The 19556-nt window shown below is 35.4% G+C and overlaps 4 protein-coding genes across 10 annotated transcripts in view; 1 reads left to right on the top strand and 3 right to left on the bottom strand.

Moving 5' to 3' along the window:
* Positions 1-944: 944 nt before the first annotated feature.
* On the top strand, positions 945-2842 carry LOC107028286 (mediator of RNA polymerase II transcription subunit 32). The gene is made up of 3 exons (XM_015229316.2): positions 945-1043; positions 1439-1922; positions 2473-2842. Exon 2 carries the CDS (start codon positions 1482-1484, stop codon positions 1920-1922), a length of 441 nt encoding a protein of 146 aa, XP_015084802.1. The 5' UTR covers positions 945-1043; positions 1439-1481; the 3' UTR covers positions 2473-2842.
* Positions 2843-3247: 405 nt separating this feature from the next.
* Positions 3248-9406, bottom strand: LOC107028284. Of its 2 annotated transcripts, none has more exons than XM_015229314.2 (6): positions 9269-9406; positions 8208-8479; positions 7468-8119; positions 7177-7376; positions 5938-6182; positions 3248-5324 (listed from the first exon to the last, which is right to left on the bottom strand). In XM_015229314.2, exons 2-6 carry the CDS (start codon positions 8477-8479, stop codon positions 4327-4329), a joined length of 2367 nt encoding a protein of 788 aa, XP_015084800.1. In that variant the 5' UTR covers positions 9269-9406; the 3' UTR covers positions 3248-4326. The 2 variants fall into 2 exon arrangements, with proteins under 2 accessions (XP_015084800.1, XP_027775202.1); XM_027919401.1 differs by having other exon boundaries at positions 9343-9364.
* A 1299-nt stretch (positions 9407-10705) lies between these two features.
* On the bottom strand, positions 10706-12548 carry LOC107028283 (putative RING-H2 finger protein ATL21A). Its single transcript, XM_015229313.2, has 2 exons — positions 11738-12548; positions 10706-11049 (listed from the first exon to the last, which is right to left on the bottom strand). The coding sequence occupies exons 1-2, from the start codon at positions 12339-12341 to the stop codon at positions 10898-10900; spliced, it is 756 nt and encodes a 251-aa protein (XP_015084799.1). The 5' UTR covers positions 12342-12548; the 3' UTR covers positions 10706-10897.
* Positions 12549-13075: 527 nt separating this feature from the next.
* The window catches only part of LOC107028281 (deSI-like protein At4g17486), an 8965-nt gene continuing 2484 nt past the window's right edge, over positions 13076-19556 (bottom strand). For 2 of the 6 annotated variants that reach the window (XM_015229311.1, XM_015229310.2), the window contains exons 3-5: positions 17570-17857; positions 17276-17356; positions 13076-13472 (exon numbers count right to left, since the gene is read on the bottom strand). In XM_015229311.1, coding sequence (XP_015084797.1) covers positions 13330-13472; positions 17276-17356; positions 17570-17857 — 512 coding nt within the window. In that variant the 3' untranslated portion in view covers positions 13076-13329. Of the gene's footprint in view, positions 13473-16100; positions 16225-17275; positions 17363-17569; positions 17858-19556 lie in introns of all 6 variants that reach the window. The other 4 variants (XM_015229308.2, XM_015229309.2, XM_015229312.2 and 1 more) reach the window with 3 other exon arrangements.

The raw sequence follows: 19556 nt of genomic DNA, 5'->3' as shown, positions 1-19556 counted from the left end.
TTTGTGCTTTTCAAAAAAAATATTATTTTCTTTTACTATTTTTCATATTTATTCTTCTTCTTTTTAGTATTGTTTTTTTGGAAAGAAAAGAGGGAAAGGAAGAAAGGAGAGAATAAAAATGAAATATGGATGTTGGTATCCATTTTTCCGGCAAAAAATGGAGTGATGTGATGCTAGATTTAGATAAGTAATACAATGAAGAAGAAGAAAATGACTTAAAAACGAATTTGAATAAAAAATTTGACCTCCATTGAAGGAATTTAAGCTCAAAAAAAAAAAAATAGGGGGTAGTGGCTTGAAAAATGGAGAAGAAGAAGAGAAAATAAAATTAAAAATGGCTAAATTAAGTCTTTCACGGGCTATTGCTGAATGTATCACACTCACTTTGACATATCAGCAAAAAATGTCAAAATGACACAATAGAACCCTACATGAGGTGTCTAAAATTAACATCGCCTAATTTAGATGTCTAAATGAAAATCGATGTCAAGTTTAGAAGGTCACCGATGAATTTAGCCAAAATGTTATAAATCAAACTGGCACATCACTAAAGCAAGTTTGAGCAATTAAACAAAATATTTAATTTAAACATTAATGTAAGATTAATTTTATTCATCACATATAAGATAATTACTCATCAATAATATATAACACTAACAGATGAAAAAAAAACATGTCTCATTTTAATTTACATAGAACACTTAATATATAATACTAATGATGAAAAATACAAATAAAATAAAAATTAAGATACATAAATAATACTACTTCCTTTAGTCCAATAAAATAGCACTCTTATATATAAATAATTATTAGAAACTCAAACAATTATTACTGAATTATGATTTTATTCAAATAGATTTTAAAAATTTTAACTCTAAAATATAAATTTTGAAACTAAAGGGAAGCTTTGTGTTACAAATGAAAACTATTGGGGAGGAATATGTAATTATTTCGAAACAGAGTGAGGGGAGAAATGGAGAAAAAAACCAAAGAAAGACAGTAGGAGAAGATTTTGGAAGCCATTTTCTTCCTTCAGTCAAGTAAGTAGAAAAACCCTAGTCTTTGTGGTTTTCTTCTTTTCATTTGCTTAAATTTATTCAGTTTTATTTGAGTATTTTCAAGAAATTTGTGTATTGCATCAATTTTGTTTCAGTTGATTTCTTGCTTTTGAGTATTTTGGGTAATCATAGAAAATTGTTTCTTGGGTTTGTTTTTGTATGCAGAATTAGATAGCATAATAAGCTCTTTAATTTTTGTACAAAGATTCAATTTTTAATGATGATCTTGCTACAAAGATTCAATTTTTAGTGATGGTCTTGCTAAAGATTCAATTTTAATGATGTTGTTGCTATGAAGATTCAATTTTTAATGATGGTCTTGATACAAAGATTAAATTTTTAATGATGTTCTTGTTAATTTATTCTCTCCTTTATAGATTTACGGAGGTTAGTGATCAATTAGGGCTTCGAGGGGTTGTGATGGATAGTCTCGTAGATGCACTGAGCAGTGCATATCAAGACTTTGTTGCAGCATCAGCTGTTGTACTTGAATCAAAGGAGAGTTCTAATGGTCAGAAAACAGCAGCAACTGATGCTGCATTAGAAAACTTTAAGCAAAAGTGGGAGTTGTTCAGGGTTGCGTGTGATCAGGCGGAGGAGTTTGTGGAATCGGTTAAGCAAAGAATTGGCTCCGAGTGTCTCGTGGATGAGGCTACAGGCACTGTTTCAGGGAAGCCTGGGCAACCAGCTGCAAGTGGCCTTCAACCCATTAGTGCTGTTAGGTTGGAGCAGATGAGTAAAGCTGTAAGATGGCTAGTGATAGAACTGCAACATGGTTCTGGAGCGAATAGTGCTTCAGCAGTACATCCCAATCCTTCTGCTCCATTTGATGCCAGATTTTCTGAAGATGCAGCTCAATAGGTATACTGAAATCTCGCTGATACTTCCTGTCCTTGTCGTTTCCGTTGACTATGTTAAATAATCTGGAAACAAATTTGTATTTATTTAATGAACTATTAGTGATAGGCTTTGTATCCTAGACTTGATGATGAAGCAAATAAGTGAACATTCCCTTGGAACTGAAACTGATTCATTTGTAAGAGCTGCTATTACAAAACAGCTGGTCTTGTATAAATTTCCAGGTTGGTAGAAAAGTAGTAGAAGCTAACAAAACCGCTTTTTAGTAGCATCATATGTTCTCTTCCATCAGAACGAATAACTGTGAGTAACCACTAGTTTCTGCAGCAATTATGTACTATCCTTACTTTTTTTTTTATGAAGAATTACTATCCTTACTTATTGACCCAACTTCTTTGTTATGAAGAATTATGTGCTATCCTTACTTATTAAGCTGAGTTTGACCCAACACTTCTGACAGACAAATGGAAACTAGAAAAAAGAAATGGTTTCGTTTTATTCTGTTTTGATCGCTGTAAAACAAAGAACAACTGTTAGTTGCGACTGTTTTCAGGTAACTACAGAGTCTGGTGATCAGCATAGAGAAACAGAAGATCTTCTGTGCCTCAGTGAGCCGCTAAAGTTGATGTTTGATGTATGAAGTCATGTTGTAACGATGTAGAAGAAATGCTTTGGAATGATATTTGTAAACCACCTTTACCGCCTCCCTCCCTCGCCATCTTATGAGAAGATCTGGCAAATTTATATTTGTGTTTTCTAGGCACAAAGATCTACTTTTATCACAGTATGAGCTACTGCACTGTTAGCGTTATTTAGATCTTAAGCATACCAACATATACAAACAGGCTGTATGTTTGTGTCTGCTATGTGTACCTATATTCTCGAGTATTTATGTTTATAATCGATTTTTGTTAGGAAATATATCTCCAATCTTGCAAAGTGGCTTTTTAGTTAATTGTGTCAACCCTGATGAACTCAGTCAGTAGGCTTTGGAGACCTCTGGAATTGTTGCAACAACAGACTATTATGACGCTTTGAGTGTAGCAGTATTAGTAAATACGCTTTAGCTTACAACTACATCTTAATTGCTACACAAATGCTCAGTATCCATGTCGCTCCATTTAAGCTTATCTCAGTCTAATATTTAGTTGTACTGTATAATAACTTTGAAAACAGAAGTTCTCACTTGTCACTGCACTTGGAAACGTCTTCGTCCGATAACGCAAACTAATACAAGTAAATGAGAGATCTATGATGTAAAAGTTCTGATGGTTATTGAGAATCGTCTGATGGGATGACAAGCAGAGGCTACTCTATAAAGCTATATATATCAAAAAAAACAACGCTCATTTCATTAATTTTATGCAGACCCAAGAAGAAATGGTTTTTGAGGCAACATACAATGCTTAAGAGCATCTTCTAAGATAAATTCCATGCAAATATACACACGAAATCAAAGATTGAAAATAATTCTCAGATTTTGTTGCTTTCATCTGGATATACAGGGTGGTGAAGAGAGCATGTGCGATAACAATGGCACAACTAGGCGAGTAGGTACCATGAACAGCACAAGCACTTTATGTTCAAACGTCATAACCGATCCTATGAGCAATAGATTGACTATTGAGTAGCAGCCTCAAACATACTGTGTAACAACCAACGCTACAAGCAATAGATCATGAACAAACAATCCCTTTACTGGTGAAATCACTTTTTGCAAAACTAAGCTATTATGATCTAAGAAAGCAAAGCTCTTAATCATAAGATGCTCTATTGGTCCCAAGCTCCACATAGGGTTGCTAATTGGGTGGAGTCTTCCCACAGCAATGTGGACAAAAATCTATCACATGGTCAGCAGTCCTACTGTTCAGGAAGAACATAAACCACTCAGTAGTTGTAACTTCTTCTAACAGGACTCTGCTGGCAGAATTCTGGTCATTGTTCTTGCTTACATCTTCTTTCGTCAAAACTCGTTTTTTTCCCAGTCTTCAAGTCATTCAGAGGCTTCAGTTCTTCAACCAGCTCTGATGTGAATCGGGGAGCCTAAAGAGCCCTGGACGAACATTTGACATCTTATCTTTAAGCTCATAGGCCGCTAGTGATACCAGAATTTTCATCAGCAGCACCTATCCTCATAAGCTTTTCGACTTCAGATGCTTCAGCCATATTTACCAGAGAGGATTATACTGCCTCGGTTGTGGATGAATTACATTGTCTATTCTGTTTTCAACATTCTGTAATCCAGGATAATGTCTGGATCTGTGGAGTTCCTATATACATACATCATTCTGCTGGTTATTCAAGCATTGATCTAGAGAAGACTCAGCTGGAGCTACACAGAAGCTGTGGTTGCTCGTCCATCGTTGTTGCACAGTCAGCTTTATTCCAGATCCATCTTGAAAACCGTCTAAATTTGCAATGATGCATCTGTGGAAGGAATATTGTTCGTTGCATCCAGCTCCTCATCAATCATGACATCTCCATTCTCACCAAACACATTGGCTGATGTGATCCCATTAAGAGAAAACAATTGAGTCGCACAAGCGGAGATGGATACTGGGCTGGTTTGCATCTCAACAGAAGGATGTTCCAAAGCAGAACCTATATATGTGTGCGTGCCATTTTCAGTAGCTACCCGATCAATCTTGCCACCACTCAAATTACCTGTGGCAGAACTTGGATGCTGGAGCTCAGTCAGATCATTTTCCACATTGACTAATGTGTGTGTTCCATTGCGTGCTCTCACCACACCAGGTGTGGCAGTAGTCAGCTGAAGAGCTTGTCGCTTCGACTGGCCACTTCCAGGACCAAGTTGAGCATTTAACTGCGTCTGCACCCAGACAGCTAGAGAAAGTGCATGATCACGAATCAAAGAATCATGAGGTGGGCAGTGTAACATATCGACCAGAGCCTGCATATACTGGAACATACTGATGGATGGAGTAATAGACCCTTTGTCACGTAGACATTTAATGCTTTTAAGAATATGCTCGCATAAGTTTCCCATTTTCGCCCAATTACAATCACAAAGAGCATATTCGGAAGCTGGATTCCGAACAACATGCACTTTATTTCGATCTTCCTGATCAACAACTTTTGAATAATCACCCTCAATTAACACATCCGAATCTGGAATCTGCAAAGATTTCTGCCAAGCTGTTAAGCCACTCATCCATTCATCCTTCCAGTATCGTGCGAAATCATCCTTCCCTGAGTACTCATCAAGCCAGAAGTAAGAATGCACTGTAGTACCTAGTTTATCTACTAACCAATCAGCACGTTGATATACACATTTTTCCTTCTCATTCAATAACCTAAGCTTTAATTGGTTGTGATAGTACTCCATTGATGAGCACATCTCCTGGCTGGCAAGAGGAAGAGTTCTCAGTGCACTAGTCCAGAGCCCTGAGTAGACAAAATCCATCAGCAAGAAAAGCCCCAAAGAGGAATCAAATAATTTATAAGAGTATTTCAAGCATTCTTGAAGAATAATGTGTTTTTTTAAAACTAAAAGAATAAGGTCTTCAGTAGAAAAATACTAGGCTAGCTGTCCTTTTCAAGTGAGGACGCACAAACGTGAAATATTGCATGTATGGAGTCCTCAATCTATAATAATTTAAATGCATAATAACTGTAAGCTATGTAGTACAAACTGAGAGATTGTTATGTAATTGAAAATATGACGGAGATTTTGGACTCCAAGACACCCAATCATAACAACGTACCCAGTGACCTCATCTTTTTTGTAACAGAGCAAATCCCGGGGTCCAAAAAAAGACTACCATTTTCCACACAGGTGTGTTGAACAACTTTTCTTATAAGGCATGTGAAATGTTGCACAATGTGGACAAAGGGAGTGTTAGTTTAAATTCACGCTAGGCCTGGACCTAAATCAGATTATCCATGTGTCGATTGAGTAAGCAAAAGACCTGTTTCTGGGAGGTGTACTTCAATCTAATTGCAATAACAATCCTATTGGTACCTACAGAGACTGTTTTACTGAATAGTAAAAACTCACCTAGTCGTGGGTACCATATGGCCTTGAAATAGTCCAAAAAATCTGCAGCATCCACAAATTCTTCCATAAATTCTTCAAACAAATCAGCAGTTCCGTCCCCTTTGCAGATGCGCTGCACATCCTGGCCTAGCCTCTTTGCAATTACAGCACGGGTCTCCAGTTCCGAGCATTTCTTAATCAAGTTCTTATGCCATGCATGACGAACCCGCCAAAAGCATATCAATACAGAGCACTGGAACACTTCCCTGAGTGATAAGCAAACAAAGATATAATACACCATTCATGAAAAAAGTCAAGAAAATAAAGTAGATGACTAGAGGGCACAATTTTAATCTGTACAATCTAGTATACAAAATATATACTCTACATAACCTAACTCATGAGTGACTGAGAAAACACAAAAAGAAAAACTAAGTGACATGCCTAACATTCAGATAAACCTTCTACACACTGAATGAGCAAAGTATGCAAGTTCCATCATTCAATTTAAATTTGTTACTCTCTCCATCCCAATTTATGTGATGTAATTTGATGATGCACGGAGTTGAGAAATATGGAAAGACTTTGCAAGGTTTCAAAACTAACCTTAACATAAATGCATTTCTAGATAGAAAAGTATATCTTTGTGGACTTGTAGCCAAATAAGTAGGACTCAACATGGGTAAAATGTTAATAGTGTCATTATATATTTACCAAATAAGGAAATATGTCATTCTTTTAGGGACTGACCGAAAAGGAAAGTGGGTCATATAAATTGGAACAAAGGATGTACTATTTAACCTTTGGAAAATGAACACGATCTTTAGATGTAGAAGTTGGGATCAGATAAAATGCTGAGTGACTTTTCAAACTCACTACTGTCAATAAGAAACATTATGACTAATAGTGTATCAGAGACTGGTTTATTTTGTTCTTCATTATTTCAAACTATTCAGACCGATCCAACAGAACAACATTGAAATTGCCAGCCTATTTTACATGCATTCATCTACTAATATCATCAATCCACAAGTCTAACATGCTAAGTTTCTTGGACTCGAGACTATTGAAGTAAAAGCCTCACCCTGAACCCAAAAGATAGATGCCACTGGTGCGACTCTAATTTGCCATGCTAAAGAGAACCCCCACGTCCATCAGGAAAAAGAAAAAAAGGAAAATAACCATGGTCATTGCTTGATATTGGAGTACACTATCACTTGATCATGCAAATGAATGTGGAACAAAAACATAGTGAGCAACCTGATTGCAAGGATGTCGGCTGAAGGATCATCCACAATGAATCCAGCCAACTTCCACGTAGGATCTTTCATATGAACTCTGTTATATAGGGCCCTCATCCATCTTAGTGTATCTCCACTTGCAAATCTAGGTGTTATTATCCATGCCACCGGTATAGCCTTGTTGTCTGAGTTGAACACAACAAGACTGCGAATAGGATACTGGAGAATTTTCATAACAGAGAATGTAAGCTTTCAAGTATTCAGGCTATTCTAGTTCTAGAAATTTGGTAACCATATAAGCAAAAAATACCTTTAATTTATTAGTTCCAAACTTCGAATCAGAGGCCAGAAGGCCATGATTTCCAAACCGAATCAGTTGTTGCAACTGCCATTCTGTTTGAATACCCAAAACAAAAGGGTCGGAATCAGAGAAACTCTCATAAAAGAACACTTGATTCTGGTGACTTTCAACCCACATATTAATGCTGACTGCATCATCTGTGTCAAGTTCATAAGTCGAGCGCCTTATGCTCCTCTCTTGTCTCCGAACATATCTGTGAGTTAAAAGGTCATCTCGGTTGCACGGACCTCCTTGTCTCTCCACTGATTCATTGTGTCTCTGCATGATTGTTTCCACAGACACCCCAACATAGAGCAGGGACAAAACACGGAGACGAAGATCCTCTGAGATGTACGGAGCATACATGGCTCGTGTTCCAGCAGACTTTTTGTCCTGTGGGCCATGGCATGGTAATCCTTTCTTATCCACGTGCTTATCTTGGTTATAGATGATAAGTGCGACAGACGGTTCAGCAATTAAGCGTTTGACAATAAAGTGGCAGGTGCACCCCCGCTTTGTATTAGGTCGACCAGAAGGTTTTTTCTTAGGGACGTATGTGGTTCTACTCGGTCGAACGACTCCACCCTTTCTATGATCATCAGGACCAAACGAGCACCAGTACCTAAAGAATCACAAGGTTATTTCTATAAAATGCATTGTGGCATATACAACCAACTGAAACAAGCTAAAGAGATAAAAGTACAGCTTACAGAATATATTCAAGGATGCCGTCAACTTTAGGCTTGTACGTCGACTCTGCAGGCCGACGTCTCCTAGCTTCAACATGAAATCTTGTTGGACATTCTTTATTAGCAGATTCACCCCTAACAAAGTCATCTACTCTAGCAAATGGAATGAGAGCAACTCTGTCTATGTTATCGCGCCAACCTTCTACCTTAGACCACACAAGTTCAGCAGAAGAAAACTCCAAAGTCGGGGGGCTCTGAACAGGAAGAGAAAGAATTTGATCCCATCTAGCCATCTGTAATAATAGAGGGAAAATGATAAGGGAAAGTACAACAGATTACACTAGTAAACACAATATGAGTTGAATCGTAAACATTTACTAATCATCTTTGATTATTCTTCCTTATGACATTTAGTATTTTACAAAAGTGGCACCATGACGCAAGTGTTTTACCGCCCATAAATTTTTGAAATAAACATTATCTCAAACTAATTAGGATCAGCTACATAACTCTTCTGGGCTGATCAAACTCTTTCCACTCAGTATCTAAAAAAATATATCATAATTGGACTAATTACAATTGCTAACAAACTATCAGAACTACATACAATACTACAACAACATCATATTCACTGTAATCCCACAAGCGAGGTATGGGGAGGGAGGTAAAATTGTGAAAAATTAGTAAAAGTTGTAACATTTTAAAACATAGCAATGAAGTGTAAGAAAATTCATGCAAGCATCAAGTAATACCAACACAAGTCTAAAAATATCATGATATAGCAACCGTTAACAACATTACGGCAATTCAAACAATATAAAGAAACATCAAAGATCACTTTTTTTGTTAACAAGGGCGGCTCAACCCTAAAGCAACCAAAGCAATTGCTTTATTAAGCCCCAAAATCCCCAAAAGAACCAAAAAGCCCCGAATTCAGTTCAAACAGACACACACACAATCGAAGACGCCAACTCGCACAGAAAAGAAATAAAAATGAAGATTAAACTATGGAACACAACTCGAGATTAACCGAAAAGCAGAGCACAGAGACAGTAAAGGCAAAAGAGGAAGAAGATACATACATGGGAAGAGATAAAAAGACACAAACCAAACAAATCTGATTATGGCGACGCTGCGCTTGGAAGGGCTAAAATACCTGGCTGAAGTTCAAGCCCTTATATTACAGAGGGGGCATATGCTAATCAGTATAAGCAAAAATTATTAAAACGTTAGCGTATTACTAATATTATAGATTTTCAGTTAATGAAAAGAGATTGAAATATAATACGTATTGGAGAATGTTATTATTTGTTATATTGTATTGATAATTTAAATATAATATTTATTTTGGTTGTTACTTAATATAACAGACATAAAGATTCATTGTGTGTGATAATAGATCATAACTTTATTATTTCTTTCTTATTTTATCTTTATTGGTTATTCTATAAAAATATTTTATCGTTTACTTTCCTTTCATAATAGCTTTATTATATATCTAATTTTTCTTATACGTTTATATAATGATTATTTTCATAAAAACAATATATTATGATACGATACAATATAATACAATGTGATATATTATGAAACAATACGTAACAATCATCCAAACAAAGTGTAAATCAGTGTTTTAGAAAACGAGCGCGTGAGGCGAGAAGTTTTATGCAGCATACGATGAAACATAAGCCCCTATTCCGAGTGTAAGTCTTATGGATAATATATTTAATTTATAATTTTATTACTAAGAAAATAAGCAAATGTAAAATTTTCAATTATTTTACGAATAAATATTAGTAAATAATCTATAATATATAGATAAAATATTATGATTTTTATTTGAGAAAGGTATTAATAACCAATACTGAAGAAAATGTGTTACAATTACTATTTGAGGAATATCATTACACCAAGAATAAATAATATGATTTAAAAAGCAAAAAGGGTTAAAAAAAAAAACACGCTCGAGACATGCGTTTTTATGCTCGGGACTTATGTTTTACTTTGAAGCTTACGCCTCAAATTTTAGAACTTACGCCCTACAAATCTACATCTTCAATTTGCACTCGAAACGTTCGTGATACGTCGCCTTGAGACTCGGCAATTTTTATTTTTATTTTTGGAAAACATTGATGTAAAGTATAAGTAAGATATAAATAATTATGTTGTTGTTGTTATAATAATAATATTAACAATAATAGTAATAATAATAATATTCTTAATAGTTTGTTGGCAATGCCAATCTCCTACTACACTAATAATTAACATGTTTTCAAAATTTTATTATTTTAAAAAATATAATTAACGTAACTAAAATTAAACTTTATATGCAATTAATTTTATAATTATTTCCTACTTCTCAATTTGTTTAAATCACTTTAATGGGAATCAATCATATTTTAATATTAGTTTTATAATATTATCTTCAATCTTTGAGATATCTTCGTAAACATTGTAAGGTCAAACTACTTAGATTATAAAAATATTTCGAAGCAAATGCTAATATTTATCTAGATTCGATATAAATATTTATAAACTAATATTTTTACTTAAGTGTTGAACAATAAGTAAAACAAAAAATCACTTGTTTCCTTAAACAGCATGGAAAACATTTTCTTCATACCTAATATACCCCTAATCGTAAAATAAGATAATTCAATAGCCCACCAAAAGTTTCCACATAGATTTGGGACATATTTTGATTCTGAATACTAATATTTTATCACAATTTTGTCCAAAGTTTCATAGTTCCCTAAAATGATAGGTTCCTTCTGATTCAATTTTTCCTCTACTCTCTTAGAATATTGAGATAACTTCAGCAGCATCACCACTATAAACATGAACAAGATAATACACCCCAAGGCTGCAAATTAGAAAGAACAAAATTAGGGACTTAACAACATTGTTAATTTTCAAAACTTAATTGAATTGATGAATCAAGGAAGGTTGTGGTAGGTTAACAATTAACCTAGTGATGAAGTCAGAATTTCACTTTAAACGACTCTGAGTTAGCCAGTGTAAACGGTATAAATGAATAGAAAGATTTATACAACCGAACCCCAAAAGACCAACTTGAAAATTTATAAACAAAAATTGTATGACCGTGAAATTTGATGATCTTCATAGTTCTCAAAAAACTAGCTCAAACCAACTTTTGGGTTTTCGGGACTTGAACTAAAAAAAATATTTTTTTCCGAAGTAAAATGCATGTTCAACACACAACTTTACAAATTCCAAAAATCACAACTTGAAAAACTCAAATTTTCAAGTTTCAACTTTAAAATCTATGACCAAACGGGAGCGTAATCAATTAATATAGCTAGTCAATCAATTAAACTCAGGTCAACTAAAACAAGGAGAAGATGTTGCGGGTAAGATATCTTGATTTCTCTCAAACAATCACTCAACTAATAGAAATCATCTAACAAAAATCATATTCCCTTTGTTTTGTAACAGAAAAGCCACTCAACAAATAAAAATCGCGCAATAAATTCACATTTCTTTGTTTCGTAAATGAAAAATCACTTTATTTTTTGTGATAAATTACATACCTTTATCATTTGCTATCTCATTGAGTCCTTTAAACTGCCCTGTTGTTACACTATCTTCATGAGAATTTTCCAAGTTCCATGTTAATCCAAGTCCAAAAGTGTTATCAGACAAAAAAGGACTATATGAAAATGGGATTCTTACAGTCTTAACATGGTTACAAAAATCTGGGACAACAAATGATGTTTCCACAACATAAACATGATGTCCATTGCCACTTAGGCAGGGGACTTGAAAAAAAGAAGATGAAATTTCAGCTGAACAATTCAGATACTGATACTCCTTCAAGATATAGTAATAACTAAATGGGGTGTTTGTAAGATTCAGATTCAAGAAAACTTCAGGGACACAGTTTTTCGGATCGATTAATTCGAGTTCCTTGAGATCATAAGAGATGGATTTGATGACTAAATCCCCAAATGATGGGAAGTGAAGAATGGTCCTGTTTTGCTTACAGTGTAGCTGAAATTCTTGAAGTTTGAAAGGAAACTGAATGTTGAGATCAGAGGCATTTGAACAGTTAATTGGTGAATAACTAGTTGAATTTGCTAGTGCTTTTACATGTATAACAATAATGAACATGGAAATGAAGATCAGAGTATCCATAAAAAAAAGTGGGGGTTTGTAGTTGGAAAAATATAGAGGTGGGAATAGTAGGGAAGGGGTTAAAGATTGTGAACTGGAGACATGAAGTGTTGAATGGGCAAAGTATCAAAGTCACCTTTCAGTTAACTGTTATATATACTGACAGTATAAATAGTTACTGTTCATTTTTATTGTCGGTATATAGAAATTAAACGCTGTAAGCATGGCGGCTTTCAGGTTATAAAGAGTGGGCATCAAATGGAAGACTTCTAAGTCTTTTAACATTTGTTCCACATATAATAGTCAATCAATGCATTTATTCTATGGTTGCTTTAGAGACTTTAGTTATTGGATGATGACTAAGAGGTATTTGGCACTAAACTTTTTAGGTGCCTTGGTCTAATTAACATCCAAAATGGGTTTCTTGTTGTTGTTGGGGCATATGATTGGTTGGTTCATTCTTTTGTAGGTCAACTGAACAAATAACTTTAACAACTACTACATTAAAAACTCAGAGATCTTACCTAATCCAAAAGTTATTTGGGGTGAAAAAAAACAAGGGATTTCATTAAGGTAATGAGTTTAACTATGATCCTATATTATATTTTGCCATTCTCTAGAAAACAAAATGGATGTAGAAACAAATTGTCTTCTGAAAACTGGTGGCTAATTCTGAAGATTGCGTTTTGGAATTCAAAAATATCATACAAGAACATTCATGTCAAGGTAAACACAATGGGAAAAACACGAAACAGTCGGAGGAAAAAGCAATTCCATTGAATCCTAGTAACACCAGAAGTTGATTGTTCTATGTAAATACGCTACATGAATACACGTCTTAACGAATATTTGAACATTACAATGTGTTTAAAGGACGGATAAATAGATACACTTGAGAGGGCGCGCGCACACACAACACACAATTATAATTCAAAGGATCCCAAACAGTAGACTGGATTAATTGGAGGGAAGGGAGAAAAGGAGAAGAAGAAGAAGAAAGATGTTTCAATCAAAGAAGCTCTTTTGCTAGTCTGACTGGTTTTTCATTCAGAAATGCCATATCACTATTTTGTACAGTTAACAACTGATGATCAGAGTCTTCCCCCTCGCTATCTACCGATACAGATGACGCATCAGAATCTGTCCCGTCTTCTACAATTGCAAAGCATTTTGGTTAGTCAAGAATGAAAAAAGTCTATATTAACATGACATGTAAGAACTTCCTTTCATACTTTAAGTTATTGTATATCTACTAGAGATTAAGACTAAGGTACTTCATATGTACAGCTACAATCTATACCTGCATCCATACAGCCACACAAAGTGCACAAAAACATTCAGAAAAGATTTGCTAGACAGAATAACATATCTAAATGTAAGCAATATAACCTAGTTCTAAATTTTTACTAGGCTGAAAGGGCTATAACTTTAGTAGTTTTCAGGTTGGTCACTCTGTTATAATCTTCACTACTGGATCATAGCTTTCAGGGCAAGGGGAGAAGCCTTAAGCCGCCGGGTTCATCCAAACCCGATACCTTTAGTTCAAACCCAGTATTTGTATTAAGAAATTCACTAAATATTCCAAAAATTAAATTCAGAACACAGTTACTAACACCTGATGTCACTACCTAGAATTATAGAACCCCTAAATTTCAAATCCTGGTTGCGCCTCTGTTCAGGGTTCAGTAAGACCATACTCCATTTTCTCGACATGATATCAGAAGAGAGGCAAACTTATCACAGATGTTAGGACACCCATGTTATATTACTGCATGCTCCAAATGTCTAGCCTTGGGTGTGTGTGAGTGTGCTAGAATCCCATATTGGTTAACTAAATAGGCTATAGTTTGACAATCATCACTACTTGCACTACTTTATTGGAATTGAGTCAAGCCCATATCCATTTTCTTAATGCAGACTCATATGGAAGGACACTATATAAGAATTCATAAGTTCATTTGAAATTTTTTTTCCTCTCCCATTTCTTTCCATGTGTATTCGTTAATAGAATGTGCCTGAAAAGACATAAGACTTTCCGTGTTCACCACACAAATACACAATCAAACTTCTGCGTCATTTCATCAACCTCTTAGGAAACACCACTTAGCCAGAGTGTTAATTGTTTTATTTGGACAAAGGACATGAAGAAAACAAAAACAACAGAAATTAGCATGGCAGAGGGATGAAAAAGTAATTACTGATTTGAGTATTGTTACTCAGTTGATGTGACTAAGCAATCCGGGTCATGTCCAACTGAGGTTGACTTCAACCTAATTGGCTTAACTTTTGGGACCAAACATATTGGAAACCCCTCATTCAGAGACTCCAAAGCAGAGAAATCACCCCCAAAAAAGAAACAGAAAATGAAAGATGGGACAAAAGATATCAAATTCAACAAACGGGGCCGCAACTACAACCAATCCATCATGATACTATTATAGTCAACAAATAATTCCTTTAAGTTGAAATGGTATTCATAAATCTCTAGAGTGTTGACATTGATGAGATTAAAATGTGGAGTAACCAACACTGAGGAAAGATTATGGTATTCATAGCTGTAGAAGTTTCTCTCTCTTTTTTGTTCATCTAGGAGTGCTTCTTTCGTTGGACATATCCACTCATCTTAATTAGTTGGAACCATTAGCTAACCATTTATGTGTAATCATGAGACTTTTACGTGGATCGACAATTGGGAAATACTATTTCTGGGGCCTCACTTTAGGGCTACCAAGTGCTGAGCATGCAAAGGGTAGTTCACCAGAATTGCTTTCTTAACTGAATAAGCTACATTTTTATGTATATATACTCAACATTCAACAAACATGGCTACATGTTTTCTCATATACGACATCAAATATGTGTCATGTACTCATGTGATGACCATCAAATGTAGCTTCAACATTCCCAAACAACAATAGACAAATCAATATATAAAATTTCTGAAGCAATAGATAATCAATTTTAAGTGGTAGGAACAATATCAGACTTATATATCTTACAGATTTTACCTGCTCCGGGTTAGTAATATAAAGTTTTATGCCAGAAACTAAACATTGTACTCCCTCTGTCACATTTTATGTGACACTCTTCCATTTACTCTATCCATAAAAGAACGGAAACGGTCTCAAAATACCTTTGACCTATCGAATTCAATCAAAAACACTCTCTGTTTACCTTTTGGCTCTAAAATGCCCTTAATGTCAACATTTTGTCTCTAAATTGCCCTTATTTTACCGCCCTATTTGGAAAAAAAATAATAGATTCTTTTATTACGTGGCATGTTCCTATTGGCTAATGTTAAAATGAACCTAACTGATTAAATCTCAGCCTAAAACACAGATCCACCATAACCCACACACTCCCCACCTAAAGGTGGTTCCTTTTCTTCATCTTCTTCTATTTCCTTTTTCCTTTTCTAGTGGTTTTCATCAAGAGAATAAAGACCATGAAGGAAAGCTTCTCAAGAAATTGAAGACAATCAAAACAATCGGGTATTTGAAGCCACAAATAGTTCTCAGTTCAACTGCATCAGATGGATATATTCATAATTCATCACCAGAATCAAATTTCCAATTTCACTGTCACTCTTCATCAACTCGCATCCAGATCCACAAAGATACCAAGAAGAATGTTCAGAGCAGCGTACAAGAGATCAAGAAGCTGAGATTATTGATGTTTCTGAGCTAATTAAGGATCTTGAAGATCAAGAAGTGGAGATCTAAGATAAAGTCGACGATAAAGAAAACGCAAGGTCTGTTAAAGAAGTGAAAATGTCTGAACCTTTCAAAGAAGGTCAGAATTTCAGCTCAATGAAATTTGACCCCTTTTACTGAAATTGATGGGTCAAATTTAGGCGGTCGGACTTGAATTTGATCGGATACCCCTTTCGTCCCAAATCTTCTTGCTGCATTTGAGGAAGTAGCCATGGTTGTTAAAGCTCAAGAAGCAGAGAGAAAAGCCAAGATTGAAGAAAAGATTTTCAAACCATAAGAAGAAAAAAAAGGAAAAAGATGAAGATGAAGAAAAAACCACCTTTACGTAGGTGGGTATATCCCGATTTTGGGTTGAGATTTAATTAATTAGCTTACTATTAGCAATAGCCAATAGGAACGTTCCATGTAATAAATGAATCTATTAATTTATTTTTGAAGAAGACTGCCAAAAATTTGGACAAGTTAGAGTCAATACGTTGACGTCGGGGGCATTTTAGAGCCAAGAGGTAAACGGAGGTATTTTTATTCCAAATTTGATAATTCAAGCGTATTTTAGGCCCTTCTCTGAAAAAAGAATGATACTTCTCTTTCACCATCCCCATTTTACTCTTAATGACATACTTATTGGGACCCTCACCGCCAGCCATTCTTAATGAAAAGACATGTGAAGCTTTCACCACCGCTCAATTAAAAGTATGGTACTTCGCATATATTTGTCTTACATGTCAAGAGCCTTCTTTTCTTTTGATAAGGTAACCACTATTTGTACTTATAAACAAAACTCAGCTTCCAAAGAGATACTGAGTTGTCAAACTTACAAACATTCAAAAGTATAAGGGGTCTCCTATTAAAAAAACGTACAAGCTTAAACATTGCCAATTAAATCAACCAATTCTTCTATTCCCCCCACCCCGCCCCACCCACCCCAGATTCTGTTCACACCAAAAAAGGAACAAACTAAGAGCCATCTTTAATTTCTTGAACTCCTACCCAGTCAAACACCTCTCACATAAAATGGGCGGAGGGAGAAATAGTAATCTAGATTTTTATCCCATGACTATTTTTTCATATGTGGGACATCAGATTAGCCCTAATGTACTCTTAATTCCTCAAAAAATCATGTTCCGTTGATCAGGATTTCAGGGTAAGCATGTGGTAGCTGAAATATTGTCATTCTGTAATACCAGAGCAGTTTGTTACTCATTGGGAAAAAAGGGTGAAGAGAGATAGGTCAACACCAACCTGAAAGGGCTTGATGATCAGGAAGATGTCTGATTCTTGTAACCTGAATACTTTCTGGTAAAATGCAATTGCAGAATGAGCCTGAAACTTCAAAAATAGTTGTGTGAAACAAGCTAGAAGTTTAGCAAGAATAGCCCAGAAAACATGCTGCAGGATTCATACAGCTATTTGTATGGTAGTCACAATTTTATTATAAAGTAATGCAGATAAGAACAAGGAGAATAGACGGAGATGAACACAGGTTCACAATTGAAAGTTGCCCCACAATTAAGATAAGTCATCATTCATTCTCACCTACTCGTGCCAGTCGATTCACCCATCCAGGAATTGGCTTTCCCGTGAGATGCGAGCAGACTTCATCAGCAAAATGGTTGCAGTTTTTGGCAATCAAATGATAACTATCCCCATGATATTTTCCTGAAATATGTTCCATATATGACCGAACTTCTGAACGAGACATGTCTGTGCTGCCCAGGAGCACTGACCGTCTAAAAGTGAAACCCGGACAACTACGTGGCTCCACCTCAAAAATCCCACTAGATGGGTACTCGTGGGCTCCATACCCATACTCTAGACCATGTACTGCATCAAAGCAAGAAAAAAAAACAAATGGAAGGAACATTAGTTATAGTAAAAGTAAAAATCATTAATAATCAAACACACCACTTCTTCAAATGGTTTACGGATTATAAGATAACTTTGCGCCCTTTCTGGGATAAAATTGACATAGCAGAGTGTTCATGCTCAAAATATAGCTGCACCTAGTATGTTGATGGCAGTCATCTAGTTAAGGAGCAAATTCAAGAGATACTTGCATGCAACAAGTACACAGGAGAAAAAAAAAGGATAGAAAGCACTAAAGAGCAGAAAACCAAGATAACTATTCATAAAACCCCAACGACTAAACTAGCTGAACAAACCTAAGGGCTCTTACTCATAGATCTGCTATTCTTCATAAGCAGAACAGACCGGACAATTTCGAGAAAGAGAAGCCATCATCAATGGTTTACAATGCAATACATAACCCTAGGAGTAATTTATTTTGCATATAAAACAAGAGTTCAGGCATTAGATTGCAATCTTAGTGGCTAAACAATAGTCCTATCAAATTACCAATTTGCTATAAATGGAATTGTCTAATATTCAACAAGCGGGGGCGGATTGGGGAGAGAGAGGTTGATGTAATTCATCTAGACGAAAGCCGCAATTCCTCCTTCCCTAGCTAGAATTCTTACATAAATTTCTTTGTTCTTTTAGGTTAGCATTTTCCTAATGTTATTCTGGTTCAACACATGCATGATCCTGTCAGAACTAAGTGTACACTACGGTAACAAGAAATCAGGAATGATTTGAGAAACCATCTTTTGCTTAATACTACAAGTAAATAAGCAACTTTTTGATAAGGTGGACAAAGAAGCAATTAGAAGACACTTGGCTCTTATGCTCTACATGACAAGCTTCACTGTGATGTTCACTCCATCACCATATTTCCTCTTTCCACCAGCTTGGTCAACAGTATTTACAGACGTATCTCTAATTTATCAACTAATAATGTATGATTATGTCAACTTTTTTTAAGAAATAACATAACTTAACCATTACTGAGCCAGTTCCATTATCCATGCAGGTAAGCACATTTACCTGGTAGGCTACGAGACCGGTTGGTTCCTAATGTAAACTACTTAAGTTGACACCTTCAGAGAAAAACCTTCACCAACTCTCTAAATTGGAACTTTCACCACGGACATAATAGACCTGAAACGGGAGATCCACTGAAAGATTTGATATGGTGGCGAAGAAACCTAATGCTTTTGGTAGAGTTTTGGTTGTGCCATGTGAGGGGTTTGAGATTGACAAGGGGTCTCCTAAAAAGAATGGAGAGCTAAACCAAAGTTAAGAGGGAAATCACCTTTATTACAAGGACCCGGCGTGAGGAAAATATAGGAGGTATGAATTGAAGAGGCTTGAAAGTACAACTAATTATGACACATGGAAGTGTTAGAACATCAAGTGAATATGTGTCTAGATCAATGCACGTCTAGATTCATTTACTCGAAAAATAAAATCTTATGAATATTCTATTGGGTACCTTAGAATATTCTCATTATAGAATATATACTTATTTCTTAGCTTAGAGATTGGTTTTCTACCATATTGTACATAACCACCGACTTACTAAGTTGCTCAGACTCGGCGATGATGTCTGCTACGGATATGGATTTAAAGGTCGGATACTTCACGATCTAAATTTTAAGATTTAGGGGTTCAAATATGGGGGGGG

The sequence above is a fragment of the Solanum pennellii genome, chromosome 8, assembly GCF_001406875.1.
Source record: "Solanum pennellii chromosome 8, SPENNV200".
Taxonomy (NCBI): domain Eukaryota; kingdom Viridiplantae; phylum Streptophyta; class Magnoliopsida; order Solanales; family Solanaceae; genus Solanum; species Solanum pennellii.
This window is presented reverse-complemented; position numbering and strand designations above follow the sequence as displayed.